The 24818-nt window shown below is 33.6% G+C and overlaps 3 protein-coding genes across 3 annotated transcripts; 1 reads left to right on the forward strand and 2 right to left on the reverse strand.

Annotated features, from left to right (window-relative positions):
• Positions 1-4339: 4339 nt before the first annotated feature.
• LOC126687769 (uncharacterized) lies at positions 4340-5182 on the reverse strand. The gene has a single exon (XM_050382325.1). The coding sequence runs from the start codon at positions 5180-5182 to the stop codon at positions 4340-4342; it is 843 nt and encodes a 280-aa protein (XP_050238282.1).
• Positions 5183-13618: 8436 nt separating this feature from the next.
• Positions 13619-15550, forward strand: LOC126686747 (pentatricopeptide repeat-containing protein At1g59720, chloroplastic/mitochondrial). The gene has a single exon (XM_050380973.2). It carries the CDS (start codon positions 13676-13678, stop codon positions 15503-15505), a length of 1830 nt encoding a protein of 609 aa, XP_050236930.1. The 5' UTR covers positions 13619-13675; the 3' UTR covers positions 15506-15550.
• A 245-nt stretch (positions 15551-15795) lies between these two features.
• On the reverse strand, positions 15796-22412 carry LOC126686748 (uncharacterized). Its single transcript, XM_050380974.2, has 4 exons — positions 21539-22412; positions 16655-17290; positions 16245-16533; positions 15796-16130 (listed from the first exon to the last, which is right to left on the reverse strand). Exons 1-4 carry the CDS (start codon positions 22202-22204, stop codon positions 16096-16098), a joined length of 1626 nt encoding a protein of 541 aa, XP_050236931.1. The 5' UTR covers positions 22205-22412; the 3' UTR covers positions 15796-16095.
• Between the last annotated feature and the right edge of the window lie 2406 nt (positions 22413-24818).

Raw genomic sequence — 24818 nt, forward strand, 5'->3', positions numbered from 1 at the left:
CTCATTTAAGTTGCTTTCAGGTTGCCATGGGAGTCCAAAGTGTCTCGGACGCCACGGTGTGCAAAGTGTTCCCTTCAACGTTGAGTGACGCCGCGCAAAAGTGGTACCAGAACCTCAAGGAGGGCTCTATTACTAGTTTCAGAGAGCTCGCTATGGCTTTCAAAACTCATTTTGCCCCGAGCATCGAACGAAAGAAAAGATCCAGTGATTTGAAGAAATGCTTTCAGAAGCAGGGAGAAAGTTTGAAAGCTTACATCGCTCGGTTCAATGCCGAGGCGATCATGATAGAAGATTTGAACGATGATACCGCCATCGATGCTATGAAAGATAATACCAGCATGCAAGTCTTCCGAGACAGCTTGATCACCAACCCGGTTGACACTTACACCGAGTTAATGGACAGGGCGTGGAATTATATCAATCTCGACGAAGAAAGGCAGAGGAAGTCTTACGGGATGGCTAGTCCAGTTCCCAGTAAAACGCAGAATACTCAGGGGTCCAACCGTAGCCAAGATCGGTACCGACCTCTGAATGAGACTTCGGGATACAGGGGTAACAAGCCATTCAATGCTCAAACCAGTCCGCCAAGTACAGGTCCTGGTACGAAGCCAAGTTTCAGTATTGGATGAGGAACGGAAGGATACGTGGACCGAGCAGGAGTACCAAGACAATACGTACCACTTAACACACCGAGGGAGCAGATTCTATCCTTGATCAAGCACAACAATGAAGAGATTCGTTATCCACCGAGGCTAGTGAAGGATGGGGACCGATCCAAGTTCTGTGATTTTCATGATGGTTATGGCCACGAAACAGAGGAATGTGGACGTTTGCGAAGTGAGATAGACAAGTTAGTCTGCCAGGGGCGACTACAACATTTTGTTGTGGCTAAGGAGGGCCAAGACCGAGGAAATACGAGGGTCAACTCGGTCAGGTCGGAGCCCGGGGGGAGCAGGGAAGCCCAATCCCCATCAAAAAAGACACAGGTCACGGGGGTAATTAACACAATCTCAGGAGGAACTTCGGAATCTGAGTACAGTCGAAAATGCAGAAAGAAAAAGCAAAAGATGGTCATGTCGGTATCTACTGGGTCGCCATGGCCTAACATTGTTTTCGGGCCAGAGGATGCGAAAGGAGTAGATTTTCCCCATGAAGACGCTTTGATTGTATCAGCCATCATTGGATCGAAATGGGTAAAACGATTGCTGGTGGACGATGGTAGCTCGGTTAACTTGTTGACTCTGTCAGTCTTTTTGACAATGGGAGGATCCAAGACTGACCTCAAACCTGTGAACATTCCCCTCCTGTTTTGAATTATTTATAAAATATCCTGTTTTTGAAATTTATTTATATCAATTTTTGCTATCTTTTCTAAATTTTCGTCGCAACATATTTTACTAACTTATTTTTATCCATTATATATAGAATGCTCATCTCATTTTATATTAAATTTTTAGATAATAACTTTTTTCTCTCCTCTCTTTATTCTTTCAAAATTTTCTTTTATTCTTCTTTTTCGTTTGATTTTCAGTTTATCTCTTCCGGTTGCTTTTCCGTTCGTCTTTTCCGTTCACACTTCCGTTCGTCTACTTCCGATAGATTTTTTGTCGTTTTTCCGTTCGTCTCTTCCGTTCGCCCTATGGATTTTTCGACATTGTTTTTAGATTTGTGTAGTTTTTTAGGTTTTTGTGATGATTTAAACATTTTCTAAATAAATTATTGTAAATCTATAATATTTTTATTTATAAGATTGTTCTATTATTCATATAATTATTTTGTCTTTCTCTTGTTCATATATTTGTTTATTGCTACTGATTTTGTAAATAACAAATTGATTTATGCCGTATTTGTAGTCATTTTATGATATATTTACGTTATACTGTATTTTTGGTGTATAGTGGTATATTCATGTTTTTTTGTTGTATGTCTGCCGTTTTTTAGTATATGTATGGTGTATTTGCAGTGTTTATGTTTTATTTGCAGTGTTTTTATGGTATACACCATAAAAATATTAAAAAAATGTCATAAATACACTATTGTTACACTATATATAAAAGGCTTATCCCCTTAAAAACCCCTCACCTTTTATCCCCAATTCGTTTGCACCCTCACGTTGCAAAACCACCAAATATACCCAAATTACGACCTTTCACTTTTAATTGTACCCTCAAGCATTAAATTGATCTTATTTCACTTGAAAAAAATAGATTTATTTTTATTTTAAATAAAATATTAAGTCCTATTTTAAAATATATGCTAAAATTTAAAGTATTGATTTGAACATTTTTCAAATGAAAAGAGGTCAATTTAATGCTTGAGGGTACAATTGAAAGTGAAAGGTCGTAATTTGGGTATAATTGGTGGTTTTACAACGTGAGGGTGCAAACGAATTGGGGGTAAAAGGGGGGGGGGGGATTTTAAGGGGATAAGCCTATATAAAAACACCATAAGTACACTATATATACACTATTATTACAATATAAAATATCATAATTACATTAAAAACGCAATAGATATACTATAATATACCATAGTTGCACTAAAAATACGATAAAATAAAATAAAAAATAATACCAGAAAAAAATCTTTTAAAAAAAGAGAATAAATCCTTAAAAAGTGAAAAAAGTATTTATGAAATTAAAAAAAGAAGAAGGTATTTTTCGTAAAAAAAGGTTAGAAAAGAAAAGTCAAAAACCGGTAGGTAAAATTGTAAATAAAATGGGAAATAATATATTGTAAGAAATTACCACATAAAATTTTATGTGATTGTATAATTGTATTCTAAATTTGTCTTTCTTACTAAATTATTTCACTAAATAATGAGTTAATTTGAAAGTTAAATTATTTACTATAGAGTTAATTTTTTTATAACTAGGTTTTATTTTTACAGTTCAAAACAAAAAATATTTTATTAATATTAATAATTTACTTTAAGAAGAACACAACCACACAAAGTGTAAGGAAAATTATCTAATTAATTAAAAATTTAAATTATTTATAATAAATTAGAATTTTACTTTTTTTAGAAATAAAAAACTTATTAGCTATACATATTACATAGATATTACGTAAAAAGGTCTTTTTTTTTATCTCAAAAGAAATAAGTATGAAAATGAAATATAAGAAAAAAAAACAGAACGTGCAGTGAAGTAGTCGCTGGACAAACGCTACACAGTCAAAGAATGAACTACAACAAAATATTTTTGTACCATTTTGTCATAGTAGTTCATATTTCAGATTTCATGTCCTTATAAATATAATTTATGTTAGGAGCTCCAATTTAAAAAATAGCATAACCACATGCTTATGTAATTGTTGCTGATTGAATTATGCTATGCCACCAACTGCTAAATTTAGATATATCAATTTAAAACTGCTGATACAATGATATCAATCAAAATCATAATAATTGATGACATGTTAACAGTATGTGTTTGCAAAAAAAATAAAAATAAAAACTCATTTCCAGGTCCTTAAACTCTACCCCTTTCGTTTGTCTAGTCTTTAAACTATTTTATATTCTTATCTGATCTTTCAACTATTTTTTATCCTTATATGATTTTTCAACTTAGCGAAAAATTGTTTTTCAGTCCTTCATTGATAAAAATGATGCCGACTAGGGTATCAATTTTCGTTTTCGAAAATAATGACACGAGATTGTTTTTTACTATTCAGGGACTTGAAAATACATTTTTACTTAATTGAAGGACCAGATAATGACAAAAAATAGTTTAATGACCTGATAAACAAACCATGTATAATTTAGGAATCTAAAAATGAATTATTTCAAAAATAAAAATATTTGAGTACTAAAATGTATATAAGTAAAAAATAAACGTTTGATTAATTTTCAAAATAATCATTTTTTAAAAAGTTTTTGTTGTTGAAAATATTATGAGTATTCGGCATCTTTCTTCTTTTTTCTCTCATCTTTTATCAATTTCTCCTCTCTCCGTAATCTTGCCGCAAGACAAAATTGCAAGTCAGTTTTGGTTGAGTTAAACTTGATCTAAATTAATTCAAGATTTTTATCTTTTGGCGAAGATGCTCAACTTTTGCGACAAGAGAGCTGAATTTCTGCAACAAACAAGTCATCATTTTTAATAGAGATTCTTGAATTAAGCTAGGTTTTATCTCATTTTCAATAGTATCGATGAATATTTGATACTTTTATCCCTCATAAAATTTTCATTTTAAATTAGAATCATGAAAGAGACAAAATCGTTAGACATCTTTCTGTTATTTAAGTAGGTTGAGAAATTATAGTTTATGTTCATTACTTGTAATATTCCATCTATAATTTATGTTTATTTTTTTTTTTAACAAGGATGAATATGATTCATTGATTAGAAATCGACTCGGAGAGTCTCACATCTAGCCACACCATTTGGGCTAGAGAATTACAACCAAAATTTACATCTCTAAGGGCTTTTTTGGCTAACATATTCGCCACCCAATTACATGCACGTCTAACAAACTGAAACGAATAAGATTGATCATTAGCCAGCATGGCTCTACAATCTTCAAGGATAACTTCACAAGAAGAGTCAACCTTCGTTCCCAAAGACATGGCTTCCAAAATACCTTTAGCGTCCCCCTCGAAAATCACCGTTGGCAGTCTTATGCGTTTAGCAAGTAGAATAGCATCTCTCATAGCCCTGGCCTCCACCATAGCTGGGGAGATGACATTGAAATACCTGTTCGTTACCGTGTGGATTACTTTCCCGGAATGGTCTCGGACCACACACGCCCCAACCCCTATTGAAAGATCCGCCTTAAAGGCCCCGTCAAAGTTAATTTTGAAGCTGGTAGGAGGAGGGGGGGTCCAAACCGCTGTGGCAGTAATGACTGTCTCCGAACTTCGCGTACTATTCATGACTTGCAAGCTCAGTTCAGCACGTTTGGCTTCTGTCTGGAGAATTGTCGCAGCTGAGATCACCCTGCTGGGATCATCAAACTCATCTCTAAAAATCAATCCATTACGGGACTGCCATAATGACCACATTATCCACACCACCTTTGACATTAATTCAATTTTTGCCTGCATAAGATGTTGAGACTGGTCTAAGGCAAGCCAAGCTCCCTTAAGACAGTCTTGCTCTTGGATGAGGTCCAAGATTCCTTCGTTTGTACCAATCCACACGGTTTCAGCAAAAGGGCAGTGAAAAAATAGGTGCATCATGGTTTCATCCGCGTTGCAGCGAGGACAGGATTTCTCTCTGATCTGGATTTCTTCTATGGATATGATAGTTTGTGGGTAAACCATCGTTTAGAGCTTTCCAAATAAAAGTCTTGAGATTTGGAGTCAGTTGCAGTTTCCAGATGTTTTTCCAGGCTATTTCCATTGTACATCTTCTGTTCGCAGCGTTCCTAAGAGATAGGGGGGCTCTTGAATGTGCAAGGTGGTAGGCTGAACCTACTGTGAACGATCCATTTTTGTTGTAATGCCAAACCAGCTTGTCGTCCTGGCCCGTAGCGCTCAAGGGTAGGCTCAATATGGAATCAGCTTCTACTTGGTTGAAGATACCCCTAACCAGCTCAGTATTCCAAGCATTTGTCGCCTCTACTACTAGGTCAGAGACTTTTGTAATATGCCGGGGAACAACCGTATTCGGACTGACACTGAATCCCGGGTTAGCCGGTATCCAAGGATCCCTTTCAACGGAAATACTTTTGCCTGTTCTGACCTGCCATCTAACTCCACAATTCAGAACTTTTCGTTTATTCACCTTTGCAGTTGTATCAAATGTACTTGCCTAATAGTAACGGAAATCTCCATTCTTTTAAAAAAGAAATTTTATGTGTGTAGAAGGAACCTCTTTTTGTCATTGAAAAGGATAGCAAATTAATGGGCTGTTTTATTGAAAAAGGTGTAGAAGGAACATGCAATACACGGACTCGCCAACCAAGTTTTAATGGAAAGAAAATAGAAATGCCGACTTCCAATTTTCTAATATATATAGGCAGTGGCAGAGCTACCCTCAGGGAGAGCCCGACGTCCCCCTGCCACCGTCCATAAGAGTAATATGGGATTGGCTGCTCCGCTTTGGTCCACCGGCTACTCTAGCAAGCCAAAAAGATGGGTATCCCATGTATATCTTGAACCTACCCGAATTGCAATGCCATCGGAAAATGGAGAAAATAACAATGTGTAGACATCCATTTTCGCGACAGATTAAAAGTGACAAGGGACTGAATGAGTTTTAGAGAAATATATCCAGCTGATGAGCTTATGATCCGCTTAGTTGGATTCAAACTAATCAGATCCGTGTGTAATTGCAAATTTGAAGGATTGAAACATAACTAGCTGCAAATAGCATATAAAAATCCAAAAGAATATGAGCTAAGTCTAAGAAATTTAACTAATCTGTCACGACCCAAATTATTGAGCCGAGGGAATGGGAGTGGTAGCTCCGAAACCCGTAGCAAGCCTAAAACCACTAATAATTTTTCGCATTTAAAAGTATAATATTATATATAAAACATTTTCGGAAAACTCTCTTTAAACAATATATTTATAGATATTGAAATATTATATTAGAGTTTACATTAAGAATTAACTATTTGAAATCAAATCATAAGTTTTCTATTGACGCCTACTAACTACTGCAGCTCTAGGAATTCATACTTGTGCAAGTCCAACGACTTCTGGCACAATGGAGATGGTTTGTCTGATCCGACTCCGACTACTTGCAAACATCAGAGTGAGGGGTCAGCATTTGGGAAAATACTTAGTGAGTTTGCAAGTTACTCATGGTATTATTAAAATATAGCATCCTATGCTTAATACATACATAAATTAATAATATAAGTAAACAATAATCATTTTTAATTTAAAAGTGTGAGTCCAACTCACTAGATACGGGGACTTCAGACTACACCGTAGCCGAGTGCTCACTCGTATCGAATTCAAAGTGTGAGTCCAACTCACTGGTGGATCCAACCCACTAGATACGGGATTTAGGTTACACCGTAACCAAGTTCACCCTCGTATCGTATTCGTATTATATCATGCATCAATATATTAAATCTTAATATCAAAGTCAGGCACTCTAGACTGACTCACTAATGATCACGTAGCCTATTGACACCCAATAGGTAGTTGGTCTTTTCGGACCGCACATTAGACACTCATCTTCAAAACAACAAGTACAACATCATCTATATAATCAAATTCATCAACCTATCATCTCATATAACAGTTCATATGAATGTGATATACAGGTAATAATACTAATATTTATAATATAAGAAAATGATTTTTATAATAATAATACGCGAAAGTAAATTTGCGACAGTGACCGCTATCCAAAACTGCATTATCGTCACCCGACCACGTAGGTTCCGTGTATCGTTAGATCTCGTAGTTACTCCAGCTCGACGGCCTGATAGCTTGTCGATATACCCATTTCTTACTCAAATCATACGTACGTTTAATTCATAAACGTAGGCTTAGTATCAAAATCCTAATTTATAAACTAAGGTTAACACGATCTTATTCTAAATACATCTTCTAACTTTGATCGTGTTTTAATACTTAGTCGAGATACTTGTAATTATAGCTCTTGTTAGTTGACTTTCAATCATAAGTTCTTTATATCTCAAAACCCTAATCGAACACGTTATGTTCGATATCCAAATTTCTCATTTTTTGGGTCCGTGTTTCCTTTTTAGTGTCCGACACTCTTAAAGTCGGAAAACGGGGTCATAGCATGGCGAAAATAACCTATAGGTGCTTCACATAAGCTATGCGCCCGCATAGTCTTGCTGCGCGCCCGCGCAATATGATTGCGCGCCCGCGTAATGTACTTACGCGCCCGCGTAATGTACTTACACGCCCGCGTAATATTCGCCCTCGGCCATTTCGACGTGCTTCCGGCGTGAAAACGCTCCAAACGTGTTAATAACAATTAATCTAAGTTCAAAACACTATAATTCAATCTCAAAACCATTAAAACGATTCAATCGTTTCGTGACCTAAAACTTTAACTCGATATATAATCCAATTTATCCATTAAAAAGGCGAAACGCCAAGCTTACCGTGATTCGCCATTGAAATACGATCAAACGGACGAGAAACGGCGAAGCGGCGACAGGTCGAATCGATCGTCATTTCTTTTTCTCTCGCCATCTGCTCCCTTTCTTCACCTTCTGGATCATTCAAATGAGTGATCAACTTGTATATACATATATGGCCAATGATCCACTTTAATTCTTCATTTCTTTCACTTAAACTATTTCTTTTTTAAACTTTAATAATTAACCAGATGGTTAAATTATCCTTTTAATTCTATTACCTACATATTATTCATATCCATATAAATAATACTAACTCAAAATTATTATTTTCCGTCAATAATCTTTTAATTGCTATTCCGGAGATTTAATAGGCTAATTTAGCCCAAAACGTATCCGCGTCCAAATTTTAAAAGGTCTCCGATTGACCCGAAACTTTTACCACATATACTATAAAACATTTCGCAGACCTTCGCGAAATAATTTTCACTTCGGGATTTATATGGCTAAATTACTATTTTAGTCCCTGTACTTTATTTTGCGACTTTCTTAACATTTTTCTTTTCTAATTTCAATTCCAACTTTAGAACTGAAATATAATGTTAAATCTCTCGCAATAATCCTTTCGAATCCGTCCTGCTAAAATTTAATGTTTATCTTAATTTCTCGGAAATCTTTCCGATATTGCCACTCCGGCGACTCGACACTGGACACGTGGTCCAATTAGATACTTAATTATTTTGGGGTATTACATAATCGTAATATTTTAGAAGTTTGTGGACCAATTTATAAGTTTGATGGATTAAAATTGACCATTTCCCAAACTCTTAGAGTCCCAGAAGTCATTTTTGATATTTTGAGCACCAAAATGTGCTTTTAGTACCCCTTTGCGTAGCATGTAAGCTAAAATCTGAATTTTAATTAATGTAATCCTAATAATAGCAGTTTTACCTAATCCTACCTCTAATCGGTCTATCACTTTACACTTTTTCACCTCCCATGTACATCTACAACTCTAATTAACATAAACCTAACATAAATTAGATTCTTGCTAACACCCTCCTAATCTAATCACTATAAATAGGACCCTAGGACAGCCTAGCTAAAGTTCAAACTGATGATATACAAAACAGACTATCAAATCCTAGAAAACACAGTGGTGGCCGAACCATTATACTCCTTACACACACACCAGTCGATAAAACTAAGATAAAACGCTTCAATCACCCAAGAACGCCATCGATCCGAAGCTGGATTCCATATCCGGATCACCTGAAAACGAGTTAAGGACTCATAACGATACTTATGAGGACTCATTATAGTTTCTCATCACTTTTTACGACACAATTATACAATCACCGAAGAAGGGAACATGGATAGGCATATTGGGGGACAAATTTAGCTCAAAAAAACCCAAGACGTACCAAGAAGTCATGATAGTGGCCTAAAAGTGTATAAATATGGACGAAGGAAGAAGACATAAGAGCCAAGACACAACAAAGAAAGAAGAAAACAAAGGAACCACCTTCCAAAGACAAACATCTCACTCGAGAAAAGAATATACTACTGTTGGATATGATCGCAAGTGTACGATATCGCTCAAGTAATATAACTTGGAAGACCAAGTATCGATCCCACAGAGACAATGGACTTAATCACTAATTTCAAATATTCTTTAATCGGCTAGCTAGAAAAATCAATAGGGTTTTGTAATTTAATTAAACTAATATAAATTGAAAACAAATAATACAATATGATTTAAAACAATAAGATTAAAAGTCCAAGGATTGATAATCCCAAATAAATAAGTAAAAGTATGGAATAGGATTTCTTAGTGATTTTATCGTGAATCGAGCTATTCTAAAGCACCGAATCCCGCCCTCTCAAGCCTCAAAGATCTGAATAAAATCACAACCTAATTAACTAACCAATAATTAACTCGCTCTCACGATATAAAAACCGAATTAAATAATCAAATTATAATTATAAAGCAAACTCAATGACTACCTAAATTTCAACCCGCTCTCACGGCGTTTTTCTCTAAGTTCTTAATTATCTATGTCTATTTAATTAACAATCTCTCAATTAGTTAACTAAACACAAACTCATGAACTAAGTAGCTAATTTAATCTGAGCAATAAGATTAATAATTAAGACACGAATTAACACTAATCCATCCAATCCAAGTAATTACCAATTTATAAGTTCATATCAACCCTCGAACAAGGGTTTTAGTTACTCATATTAAAACTGAAACAAAACAAGAAGGATGACGAAGAAGAAAGCATAATTAAACAATAAATACCGGAGTTTTCAGTTTCGGAAAGAATCGTCTTGATTAAACTATCGTCTTGCAGAAATTAATTATAAACTACTTATAAACTGCTGGAAAAACTAAACTAAAAGCTATTTAATGAAAATAAAATTATAACTACTCTAATCTAATGTCTAATTTATTGATTTATTTACTAATTCTATTACAATACCTTTATATAGTGGAGGAAGCTCTGGAATAAAATAACTCTAAATACAAGTCGGAATTGAATTAGGAGTTGCGTTGAAGTTGAAATAGGAGAAGAATCCAATTCGAACACTGATTCAGCACTTTTTCTCATGTCTCGTTCGAGACATGGATTAAATTGAAGTTTCAATGCTTTTTTCGTTCGAAAAAACAACTCTCTGTGAGCAAAATTCAGAGGTCTCGTTCGAGGCCTTAAATTCTCGTTCGAGACCCAATTCCAGCTGTAAAACTACTAACTTCAAAACTTCATAACTCGATGTAGAAAACTCCAAATGAGTCGATTCATGAACCGCTAGAAAGTCTAGGATGTATACTTTATATCTTATGAAGAACATGATGTCATTGGAAGTCTTTAACTGCTCCAAAATTGTCAATGAATGTGTCGGGGTCAGATTTTCATGTTTGCAAATATGCTTTTTTCATTCCCAAGCTTCACGACTTCGATCTAATCCATGATTTCTACTCTTTATTGCTCAAAACGCTCCATAATCACTAAATAATCCTTGAAACACTAACACACACCATAAAGCATAAAAATACTAAATAATGTATGAATAATACGATAAAAGCGATTAAAGACGCTTAGAAACGACTCGGAATATAGGAGTAATTTTACTCCTATCAACTACCAGACATCAAAATGTCAGACGATACTCTCCTTAGGCCATCTCCAACCCATATCACCAAATTTTTGTCACCAAATATTAATTAGGTGCTTTGTCATCAAATTCACTCCAACCCACAATCACCTTTTTCTACACCAAAAAGAATATTCTTTTTATCTTCAATATTTTAATCATTTTTTTTTACTTTAATATTTATACACTTTTATCAACTACATCCATAAACTTATTTTTATTACATATTAGTTCAATTAATATATATAATAATTATTATATATCATAAAATTTGGTCTATTTTGTTATCGTGTAATGTCGTAGTATGTTTCGTTTCTAGGCTATCGTCTAATTTATGTAATGTTTTATGTTACCGTATCGTAGAATTGTCTATGTAATGTTTTTATGTTCTCGTCTCGTTAAATTAGTACTGTAATACTTTTAAATTATTATCTCGTAAAATTATTTATATAATATTTTTATGTTAATTTTAATAAATTATTAAAAAAAATAAATGATTTTAATATTTTATTCTCATGTGTAAAATTATTCTATAATATTAAAAATAAATAATATTCATATATATTTAATTCTTTAATTATAAATGTGTTAAATTAAATAAAAACAAACTACAAGTATCAAAATTATACTTTAACCAAATATTAAAATAATGAATAGTAATTTGGTGACTCCAAATAGGGAGTCACCTATTTTGATGAGAAATGGAGTACCCCTGTCACCTAATTTAAATTAGGTGACTCCTTGGAGTTCATTTGTCACCTAATTTAAATTAGGTGACAAGGGTTAGAGATGCCCTTATGAAGAATCTAATCACTAGCGGAACAAGAGCAAATACATTGGTGGAGATTACTAGACCGGAAGATACGGTGAAGGAAGCCAAGGATTCAGTTCGCTCAACACCACGAGGCCAATGTGCTAATGTAGATGGAAGAGAATCGGACACCCATGACATGGCTCCGGAAGATGGTACATCAAATAGGAACCAGAGATGAAGGCAGCAATTGCAAATTTCATGAAGATTATAGACATGACACAGAAGAATGATACGACTTGAAGAAGGAAATCGAGGAATTGATAAAGTCAAGGACATCAAGAAAATTCACACACCGACAAGATAACAAAGAACCCTAAAGGGAAAAGACAGAGAATGAGATAAAGAAAGATGATGAGAAAGCCAAGAGGAAGTAAATCGTGGAAGTAACCGATGACATTTTTATTTTAATGTAATATTTAATTTGAAAACTTATACAAATCATCGAATAAGCTTGAATCGAGCTCGAGTTTTAAATATACTATCAAATTTAAAACAATCTTGTAAAATAAAATTGGATTGGGATTCTCTCAAGTTTAAATGAACTTGATGGAGTCATGTTCACAATCTCAATGAACGGTGTAAATTAATTGGGAAAAGGGTCATTTATGCCCCTATGGTTTATTTCCCGGATCAATTAAGCCCTCAACGTCCGGAAAGGTTCAAATATGCCCCTAACGTCTTAAAATGTTGACAACCAGGCCCCTAATTTTGACGCATAAATGAAACGTTAGGGGTCTGGTTGTCCAAATCGGGGGGCCTGATTGTTTATTTTCTAAGACGTTAGGGGCATATTTGAACTTTTTTGTACGTTGAGGGTTTATTTGATCCTAAAGCCAAACGTTAAGGGCATAAATGACCCTTTTCCCAAATTAATTTGATTGAACTTGTACTTTTTTTCTATACCGTTCATTTTACAATAAACGGTGTAGATCATGAACATATGACTCTAGGGAATCTCAATCCAATAAAATTTGATCGATTTTGTATTTAAAATTTTAGAGTCGAATTGAATGGATACGAGTTTAGAAATGTTTCGAATCGATTCTATTACATCCTTACTTGGTCTCGATTTTATTAGATCCTTATTTGGTGCTAGGGGTGTGCAGTATTCGGTCAAAACCAAATTAACTGACCGAACCAAACCAAAATTTTAGTTTGGTTTGATTTTTGGTTATTTTGGTTAGGTTTCGATTTTCATTTTTTAAAAGTTTGGTTAATTCAGTTCGGTTTGGTTTTGGGTATGAAATTTCCAAATTAACCGAACCGACCAAAATAACTAAATTATATATATTTATAATGTTATTTTTATAATTTTTTTTTTAAAATATTAAAGTAAGTCTGAATTTTTTTAGGATTTAGCTACTAAATAACCTTAAAATTATACAATAACAATAAATTAGTATTAAAATTAGTATTTTTTATTTTCATTTTATTTTTTAATAATTAATTTTAATAAAATTTGGTTATTTCGGTTAACCAAAGTAACCGTGCGGTCATAGTTTATTTTAAAATAATTTGGTTCGGTTACAGTTTTAGAAATTTCTAATATTTCGAATTCGGTTAATTCGGTTTTGATTCGGTTCGATGACCGAACCGACCGATGCACGCCTCTACTAGTTGGTTCTTTCTTTCGACAAACTAAAAGGACCTGTACAAAATATATCACACGGGAGCTGTCTGTCAAAAATGTTAATGGCAATCGCCCAAACACCACCCCTTCCAATCCTCTCCTCAACTTCCGATTCCAAGAACAGTTCATTCCACCAACAACGTTCCCATCTTCTTCTTAAACACTTGAATGAATGCAAGAACATGTCCCAACTCAAGCAAATTTACGCTCAAACTTTACGTTCCACATTGCCTAATCATCCCCACACACTTTTCCTCTACACTAGGATTCTCCATTTCTGTTCACTCAACGACCTTGACTATGCTTACCGAGTATTTGACAAAATTAACGTCCCCAATTCATTCGTGTGGAACACTCTCATCAGAGGCTGTGCACAAAGCGCTGGTAGAAAAGAAGAATCTTTTTTGCTTTATAAAAGAATGGTTGAGCAAGGAGATGCTTTACCTGACAACCACACTTACCCATTTGTTTTAAAGGCCTGTGCTTACTTGTTTGCTTTGAATGAAGGGAAACAAATACATGCCCAGATTATAAAACATGGGCTTGGCTTGGATGTTTATATTAATAACAGTTTGATTCATTTTTATGGTTCTTGTGGCTGTTTGGAGTCTGCACGGGACGTGTTTGATAAAATGCCTGAAAGAAGTTTGGTTTCTTGGAATGTGATGATTGATGCGGTTGTTCAGTTTGGTGAGTTTGAAAATGCGTTGAAACTGTTTGTTCAGTTGCAGGATGCATTTGAGCCTGATGGGTATACAATGCAAAGCATCTTAAATGCTTGTGCTGGTTTATGTGCTTTGTCTTTGGGGATGTGGGTTCATGCTTATTTGTTGAGAAAGTTAGATTTTGATGTAACTATGAGTGTTTTGGTCTATAATTGTTTATTGGATATGTATTGCAAATGTGGATCGTTAGATATTGCTTTAAAGGTTTTCGAAAGGATGCATAAGCGTGATTTAGCGTCGTGGAATTCTATGATTCTTGGATTTGCAATGCACGGGAAAGCCGAATTAGCATTGGAATATTTTGACAAAATGGTTAATACATGGAAGATTGCTCCAAATTCTATCACTTTCGTCGGTGTTCTGAGTGCTTGTAATTACAGGTATATGGCTGATGAGGGTCGAAAGTATTTTGATATGATGGTTGCTGAGTACAAAATTGAGCCTCAATTAGAGCACTATGGATGCCTAGTTGATGTTCTCGCGCGAACTGGTTTGATTGAGGAAGCTTTGGATTTGGTGTCACGCATGCCAATGAAACCTGATGTTGTTATATGGAGGAGTCTTCTTGATTCTTGTAGCAAGAAAAATGCAAGTGTGGAACAAAGTGAAGAAATGGCTTGGCAAGTGCTGGAGTCCAACGGGGGCGACTCTAGTGGTGTTTATGTGCTTCTATCCAGAGTTTATGCATCAGCCAGCAGATGGAATGATGTTGGTTTGCTCCGAAAATTGATGACGGATAGAGGGATAACCAAAGAACCTGGCTGTAGTTTGATAGAAATAGATGGTGTTGCCCATGAATTTTTCGCTGGAGATACTTGTCATCCTCAAACTAAAGAGATATATAAGTTTTTGGATGTGATTGAAGAAAAGTTGAAGTTAGCCGGGTATACACCTGACTATTCGCAAGCACCTTTGGTTGACGAGCTGTATGATGGTATAAATTTGAAGGTACATAGCGAAAGACTTGCTATTGCTTTGGGGCTCATAAGCTTGAAACCAGGAATGCCAATACGAATATTCAAGAATCTTCAGGTTTGCAGTGATTGCCACAAGGTTGCTAAATTCATCTCTAAAATCTTCAATGTGGAGATTGTTATGAGAGATCGTGTTCGATTTCATCACTTTAAAAATGGCTCTTGTTCATGCATGGATAACTGGTGATGATTGCCATATAAATTCATTGTCTCTCTTCTTAGTTAACACAGCAACAAAATAGCTTTTTGTTTATTTCAGTCATTCCTAGTTTAATTCATTGGTATGGCTAAAGTTTACGATCTAATAACAATTTTTTTATCCAAAAACAAAAGTTTACGAAATAGCAAAACTGTATAACTGCTCATCAACTTATAGAAAAGGAAATGAGTACGAGTGATAGTTAAAATCCTTTCCCTATTGTATAGACAGAATCAGTCGTACAAAAAAAACAGACTCGAATCCTGAGACACACCAAATGAGCACAGCCAAACATTTTTCACAAAAATTGATATGATAGAAATTTACAGCAAAAATATATCAATGAATCTTAAATAAACTGTGCTATACTTACGTTACAAGGGTGAAGCAAGTAGAGTTGTGCTAGTAGTTTAAGTGTTGCAGGTTGAACAACATAAGCAAATAAGGTTGTCCATTCAATATGTTTATCGATCACTGAACTTATTAACTGGCACGATAAGAGGGGCGAATAGAATGTACATAACATATAGCAGTGAAGCCATTGAGAGAGCCAAACTGTAATACCCATATGTCGTCGATCATAGTGCAAACCCTTTAGCAAAATCTCCGGCAACTGATGCATCAGAAGAAAATGAGTTAAAACATGAGGGAATACGCAACGGATTATGAGTATTATCACAATCATAGAAGCTCTATTTAACAAGTGATTAGAAGTAGAAAAACTCACGTTTAGAGTCTGTCTCAACCACAACAACATGCATATCAGCATTATTCGGAGGAAGCTGCAATCGAAGAGGATAAAGCTTTCCATTCAAAGGACTAGCAGAACACACAACAATGTCCTGTAAACCAGTCTCCTCTCTCAGTTTCTGAGTCAACTCATCCACTCCTTTTCCCTTAAAATGGAAATAATAAGCCTCTTCTTCCTCATTCACTTCCCCGCTCTCATCCGCCACGTGGTAGTATATAGTCCTCCCCTCAGATTTCGGAGGCGAACTAGCATTCGATTCACTAGACTGCATATTCAAAACTAATAGTCAAGAAACTTCAAAATATATCAACCAACTACAGTTCAAATGGTATAAACGAAATATGGTTCAAATGGTATAAGCGCCAGACAGAATAAAATGTGCAAACCTCCTGTCTCGAAAAGTTGTCAGATTTGACAGAAACCGAAGAAGGCGAGCTAGATCCGAAATCCAACGAATCCGAATGAGGAAGCTCTGGTGGTGGATCATGATCTTTATTTTCTTGAGTGTTTTTATTGGTGGCAGTATTAGTTCTTGAAGGCGTGACTTGAATCTCAACAATATCAACTTGCCAAAGAATCCAATCTTGAGTAGCAGTTCTATGAGGAATATCATGAGTCAGAGAGTTTCTCCAAGGCGGCAATCCACCGTTAGCTCTTAAAAAATTACCATATCTGGTCTTCAACTTCACCTGACCCGCTTCTCTAATGGGCTCCCACTCCACAGAAGAATCAAGTCTCCTCGGCAAAGTTTGCAGCACTTTCCGACCCGTCATGCCCAAAAGAAAGGGATGATTCGAAGCTGTGAGATACCTTCCATAGCAAGATTTCAACCGAATTATAGAGTCTGATCCGGAAACCGACTCGACGGTCCATTTAGCGTTCTTGGAGGATCCGTTTCTGTCTTGGGTCACCGTCTCTTCGTCTTCCTCGGCGTGGAGATACTTGTCGTGGTGGCTGCGGAGACGCACTGCTTTTGCGTTGCGGAAAAACTCCATGCCTGATCTGAACTGGTTCGAGTTTGTCTGTGAAAATAGTTGAAGATTAGTTTGATCTGAACTGATTTCGATTGCTTTTGGTTCGAAATCAGCAATTTATTCTAGTTTTTGATTTAGGAAATGTTTAAAGTGAGGTAATAATGGTCAGCGCCGGCTGGCCGACAACAGTACAAAGTGGAAGTGGGATAGAAGAACACGCGTGGCATAATTCAGGTGGACGCGGTTGCTGTTTACGTGTCGTTTTAGTGTTGTCTGGTAACTGATCACGTCGTTTGGTGCGCGTTACTGTGATTAGCTCCTTTTTCAGATTTGTTTTACTTTTCAGACAGCAGTACTGAATTTACGGGATTAGCCTTGTGGATAGAATAGTCTTTATCTGTCTATTTTTTTTCACTATATCTGCTTGAATGAGTCAGCAAATGTCTGCTCCATCTATATCTTTAACATATATATTTATATATTTGAAACATTTAAAAATAAATATATCTCATTTTTAAAGGTTCTGTTCTAAAAAAATTTTAGGGGTTAATCACAAAAAAACCCCCACCTTTTATCTCCTTTTCAAATGCACTCTGACGTTGCAATTTTGTTAGCTGCACCCTAATTCGCACCTTTGGTTTTCAATTCCACCCTCAAATATTAAATTGATTTCTTCTCCATTTAAAAAAAGTTAAAATAAGTCATCTATTTTTAATTTTCTGTGTGAAAAAGAGTTCAACCGAGTACTTTATAAGGGTTTTTATGAATTTTTTCCGAGTGAAAAAGAGTCCAATTTGATTTTGAGGGTAGAATTGAAACCCAAAAGTGCGAATTAGGGTGCAGCTGATAAAATTATAACGTCAGGATGCAATTGAAAAGAGACTAAAAGGTGAGCAGTTTTTTGGTGATTAACCCAATTTATTAGTGTTATAATATCATAAATTTTTAATTTAATTTTTAAAATTAATGACTACAATTCTAAATACAATTTATAAAATCACTATTAATAAAAAAATTATTTTTTTCTTATTTTTTGTGCAAAAGAAATATGATTTATTTTAAATGGGACTGAAAAATTATTTTATTTGGTAATATCATTGAGGATGGAAAATAATTTTTTCTAATATTATAAATTTAAAGCATTATTCGCATGAGAGAGGACCAAATAGAAGTTGATTGGGAGTTTGACAAGAAGAAAGAAATTGCGTGTTGTTAGAATCTTCTTCTTGTTCTATGTTTAGCGTGTAGATGAGCATATGATTGTCGTGTAAATTTAGGGGTTAATTTTCACCATTCACTTATTTCTAACAAATAAATCTGTAGTCTATGTATATAAAAAAGAGATTCGGATTTTTAATTAAGAAATTTGATGCATATTGTTTTGTCAAAATTTGAAATTAAATTAATGGGGTGTTCTAGAAAAGGCAGGGTAAAGCAAATCCACTTTCATATTGTTCTATTTATTTGGTAAGATTCTATATATGTTATTTGAAAAAAAAAATTAATAAATAAAATATGATACTTATTACTGATGAGCTATAATTTAAATAGTATTAGTGCTGAGTAGTAAACTGTTAGATCGTGGGTTCAAAATCCTTCTATAAACTCTCCTCCCCAATTATTAAAAATAAAATATAATACTTATTTCGTTCAACCTGGATTGATAGTCACTTTTATTTTGGCTTAAATGCACAAAAAATCACCAACTTTCGCGTATTTTTGGTATTTAACACGAACTTTTAATTTTGGCGTAAAAATACATGAACTATCAAATTTTTGCATATAAGACCAATCTTGCATTTTTTTCAAAAAACGATGTCGTTTTAAGGCAAAAACGGTGCCGTTTTAGCCTTAAAACGGTGTCGTTTTATGCCCAAAATGATGTTCGTGTTATTATTGCAAAAATCAGATAGTTCGTGTATTTTTATGCCAAAACTAAAAATTCATGTTAAATACCAAAAACACGCGAAAGTTGGTGATTTTTTATGCATTTAAGCCTTTTATTTTTGACGATATAGACTCCATTTTATTCTTGGTAATCAATTGAATAGTATTTAGTTCATTATTTTCCTATTTAATTTAATAATGACAATAAACTTTGGGACAAATGAAGTATTATTTAAAAAAAATCAATAAATAAAATATATTTTATTAGAAGAAATATTATTTAACCACATTTGCTAATCTAACAGAAGAGGCATCCATGGACATTAATGATGATGACCCTTGTTAAAACTTGGACAAAGATGTAAACCTACTTATAACTACAACTGATAATGAGTTTATTATTACCCTATTATTATACTACTCGTATATATATGATAAAATAAAATAGGAAGAGGATGATCAAACACTTAATTGACTAACTTAGTGTTGGTGTAGTAGTGCCATTTGCTTCCATGTAAGCATTAAAATATATTTATATATAGAGTGTGGAAAGGTTGGTGATTTCAATATCTAAAAATTCAATAATTTGGGGTTTGAAATGATGAGTAATTAAGTGGTGAACGTTTTTCCTTTCTATTTTGTCAAAACTACCATCACTTCGTCCTTTTCTTATTCCTCTATTTATTACTCCCTCCGTTCCATTTTAAAAGTCCTATTTGATTTTACACCCAAATTAAAAAAACATTAATTATTTTTATTTTTTCATATTTTTTCATATTTTATCTTTATTAATGATGGTGAAATTTTTCATAGAGCTCTTTTAAAATAACTAAAATAAGGGTAAAACAGAATATTAAATGAAAAAATATTCCAAAAATAATAATCGAATTTTTTAAATGATACATTTTAAAATAAAATATGAAATTTTTTAAATGTGTCCATCCAATCAATTTTATTACATATATAAATATGTACTAAGTTTGACACACCGTACACGCAATTTGTTCTTTCAAAGTTTATTGTCTGGTTTAAGCAATTTCTTTTACTAGCTTATTTTTTTCTTTTTCTGATTTGAAGTATTTTTCTTGCCTCTCTCACACTCGTATATACTTTTCCTTAATTTCTCAAATTAAACAAATCGACCTTTAAAGCTTGCCTAATAAAATTCTCTATCTGTTTGACAATTAATCTAAGGCTATATTTGATTTATCAAATTATTATTCCATTCCATATAATTGCTAATAAAATAATAACTCTATAAAATTACTAGTATTTCATAATTTTATAAAATAAATATTTCTCTCAAAAAGTAAAAATAGTTGTTTCATTTCTTAAGAATTGCTATAATATGAACTAAACATAATCTAAAAATTATGGATCAATTTGGTCCTTAAATTGTGACTCAATATCAAATAATTGAATTTCTCGGGCCATTTTGATCAATCAATATGGCAATATTGTTTTATTTTTAAATTAATAAAAAACATAATTATACAACATGAATAATTTTAGTGACTAGAATTATCCAAATTTATCTTTAATCGATCTAAAAATAAATTGTCCTTAATTTATTAAAATAGCTGATAGTAAATTATTTGGTCTGAGTAATAAATTTAGTGACCGAATATGTTTTTACTCATTAATCTACCCATGCCTATCTAGTAAAAAGAAGTATTATACAGTGAATGAATTACACAAATGAGGAAGTCTTATTTATATTGAAAGTATTATACTTGATTGTTGATTTTTTAAATTTAATTTTTAAACTGGGTAATATTATAAAATAAATTTACTAATTTAAACATTTTTTTAATTTAATCATGTTTTTTGAAAAGGGTCATAAAAATACAGTAATTTTCAATTTTTTTTCAAATTCATACTCGGATACATAATTTGCTGAGGTGTCATCTAAAAAATGACTTTCACCTCAACAAATTACACTAATGAAAGGTGTATTTGGAAAAGTTAGTGTATTTTTATAACAATTTTTAAAAATGATGATTAAATTTATAAGATTAACATGTATGAATTTTTTTATATTAATAAAGTAGTATAAAACACTCATAATGCAAGATCGAACTATGCACGTGCATTATAGGCAACAAATTGGTCATAAAGTTTGTCCCTTCCAAAATGTGTATCTACTATTTCAAGAAATATATCAAAGCATTTCGAACAAGAGATGTATAATATTTTGCAAACTAAGAAGTGTGGGATTCTTCTAATGTATAGTTCGGTAAATCCATCTATTTAATCACCAAATTTCTTAGCATTTACACTATCTAAATATGCATAAAACATTATGTCAACCAAGAAAAGTAATAAAATCCCAATTTTAATAAATAACCCTAACCGTAAAAAACTTAAGATTTCTTTTAACCATCAAATTAAGAAAGTAAAAATGCATACCTTAATTGGAGACAACCTTGGCGACATAGACAACCTTGGAGACATAGACTTAATCAGGGTCAACCGGGGAGTTCTAACCGAAGACACAACCGAAACGGGCGAACCAGGTTCGGAGCCCAAATACTCATCAGAAGCCGCTTCAATAACATCATCAGGAAGTGAAGAAAAACTCGACATGGTCGACAAATACTCCGCCAGAGAATACTCCGTCTCCACCGCTTCCACCGCCACCACGTCCCACAATATCCACCCGGTAGTTGAGCAAGCATGCGGCTCATCGTGAGTAACAGCGTTTCTCCACGGCGGAGTTCCACCATTAGCTCTCATAAACTTACCGCACCAGCTCTTTAACCTCACTTGAAACCCGTCTCTGATTGGCTCCCACTGTAAGTTCCAGTCCTTGATCTTTGACGGCTTAGTTTGGATGACCTTTTTACCCGTCATACCTAACAGAAAGTGGGAATCTGACGCCGTTAAGTACCTTCCGTCGATTGTTTTGAGCCGGATAAAGTCTGGTGTTCCGTCTACAAGCTCGACAAACCATCTTGCTTTGGTGGTGGAGCCGTTTCTGCTTTGACGGATGGTTTCGCCGTCGTCGTCGGCGATTAAGTACTTGTCGAGGTGGCTACGGAGCTTGACTGCCATGGTTTTGGTGAAGAATTCCATGGAGACAGCTAGAGAAAGAGGGTGAAGAAATTGTATTAGAAAAACAGGGAGAAGTGGATTTTGTAATAAATAAATAGGATTTTGTAAAGGCTAATTGTGTCTGGATTTTGTTGTTGCAAATGAATAAAAGTATTTTTGTAACTTAGTATATAAGATAGCAAAAGTTATAAGAAAATAAAATGAAGAAACAAAATGCCTAAATTTCCTTTCCAGGACTTGCATTTTGGGTTGACGATGAAAATTCTGCGAATTTTATCTATTTTAATACAGAGGGTAACGAAGGAAACTAGAAAAAAATTGAATACTGTGGTAATACTTACCACGCGTCTATGCTGCCCGTGAAGCACAAGGCAGAACAGGAAATTCTAATTGTTTATTTTTTATATAGAAATACTATTAAATATTAACCATCCTTTTTAATAACTAATTTCACATTACGTGCTATGCACTCGTCAATGAACATATTAATAAATTTATTATAATTATATCAATTTTTTTATTTATAATTAATATTAAATTAGTTAAATTTTTTTATAAAAGTAAATATAATATATTCGGTTATTAAATTTTTTTCATACTGAATTTATTCTTTTTTTTTAATTTTATAATAACCATAATTAAATAATTAATTTAATTTTATCTTTAAAAATAAAAAGATAGAAATTTATAATATTATACTGACCAGATACAGTATTTTAATTGTTTATTTCAATTAAACTAAAAGATAGGTATTCCTATTAATTTGGTGACAATTTAATTATTTTTTACATACTAAAAACTAAATTGAAGATAATTTAGCTACCTATTCTAATTAGCACTTTAATTATAATAGTGATTAATTAAATAATTAATTAGTTAATTACTATAAAACTTTTATTTAGTAGTAAACTGAAAAGGATTATTCAGTAAATTTGTCTGTCCCCACCCCACATCCGTGCTTTCGTATATAGTACTAGTTTCGCATTACGTGCTATGCACGTGGCTCGTAATGTATCTCGTCAATGAACAAATTAGTAAATTTATTATAATTATATCAATTTTTCATTTATAATTAATATTAAATTAGTTAAGAATTTTTGTAAAAGTAAATATAATATTTTCGATTATTAATTTTTTTCCATACTGAATTTATTCTTCTTTTTGTTTTATAATAATCATAATTAAATAATTAACTTAATTTTATTAATAATATCTTTAAAAATAATAAGATAGAAATTTAAATAATAATATATTTACCAAATACAATATTTTAATTTTATAGTGCAATCAAACTAAAATATATTTGGAGACAATTTAGTTATTTTTTACATACTAAAAACTAAATTGGAGATAATTTAGCTACCTATTCTAATTAGGACTTTAATTATAATAGTGATTAATTAAAACTAATTAGTTAATTATTATAAAACCTTTATTTAGTAGTAAACTGAAAAGGATTATTCAGTAAATTTGCCTGTTCCCCCCCCATACGTGCTTTTATGTCACGACCCAAAACTATTGAGCCGCAACCGGCGCTAGGGAACGGGAGTGGTAGCTCCGGAACCCGTAGCAAGCCTAAAATCATAATTAATTTTTCGCAAATATAATATAAACAAATAACAACAAACAACGGAAGCAAATATACATATATATAACATATAACCGAATATGTACACTAACTGTTTCAAAACCTCGCGGGCTCTAGTTGCCGTACCCTGTACGAACTGGCCTCGCGGTACTATATACATCAGTTAGTGTTTCAAACATCTCACTGGCATCTGGGGCCGTGGATCATATACAACGTACGTAGCCTATCAAAAAGCATATAGACAAATACAGCAGTCGATATATACAATCAAAATAAACTACTGACTAGGCTACTATTCTGTTGACACAGGACCACTACTGCAGCACTCACAGAAGTCAGAAACTAACATATACAGCTGACTTCTGGACTTCAAAATTTGGTCTCTAGCTAAGTCCACAAGCTAAGCACCTGAAAGACATCAAAGGTGAGGGGTCAGTATTTGGGGAAATACTGAGTGAGTTGACATTTACTAACAGTATTAATATAAAAACATAGCATCGCATCTCAAGAAAATGTTAATATAAAATATATAACCATGTATTTGATCCGTACGAAACTAATATCCTAGCATGCGACACATCTTTCGAATAATCATATATCATTCAACCCAATCGTAAATATCAATTGCGAGTCCAACTCGCTGGTGGCCCAGCCACTAGATACGGGGACTTCCAGGCTACACCGTAGCCGAGTTCACTCTGCGTATCTAAATCATAACCCAATAGTAAATTTCATATTCATCATTAGCTTCCAGCTGTGTCAAGTCGTTTCTCAATGCAAACATACTAGACTGACTCGATACTGGTGATCACACAGCCTATTGACACCCAATAGGTAGCTAGTTTCTTCGGATCGCATACTAGTTCTTATATACAGAAATTAAATAAACGTATAACATTCAATCAACTATATATAATGCGATGCGTGTAAACAGTATATATATGTAAAATAGTTTTAATACATGAAAGTAAAAGTACAACTCACAGTGACCGCAATCCAAGAAATGATATGATCGATCTGATAGTATGCTCTCGCTAGTCCGCCTCT

This window comes from Mercurialis annua, linkage group LG6 (assembly GCF_937616625.2).
Source record: "Mercurialis annua linkage group LG6, ddMerAnnu1.2, whole genome shotgun sequence".
In the NCBI taxonomy this organism is placed as follows: Eukaryota; Viridiplantae; Streptophyta; class Magnoliopsida; order Malpighiales; family Euphorbiaceae; genus Mercurialis; species Mercurialis annua.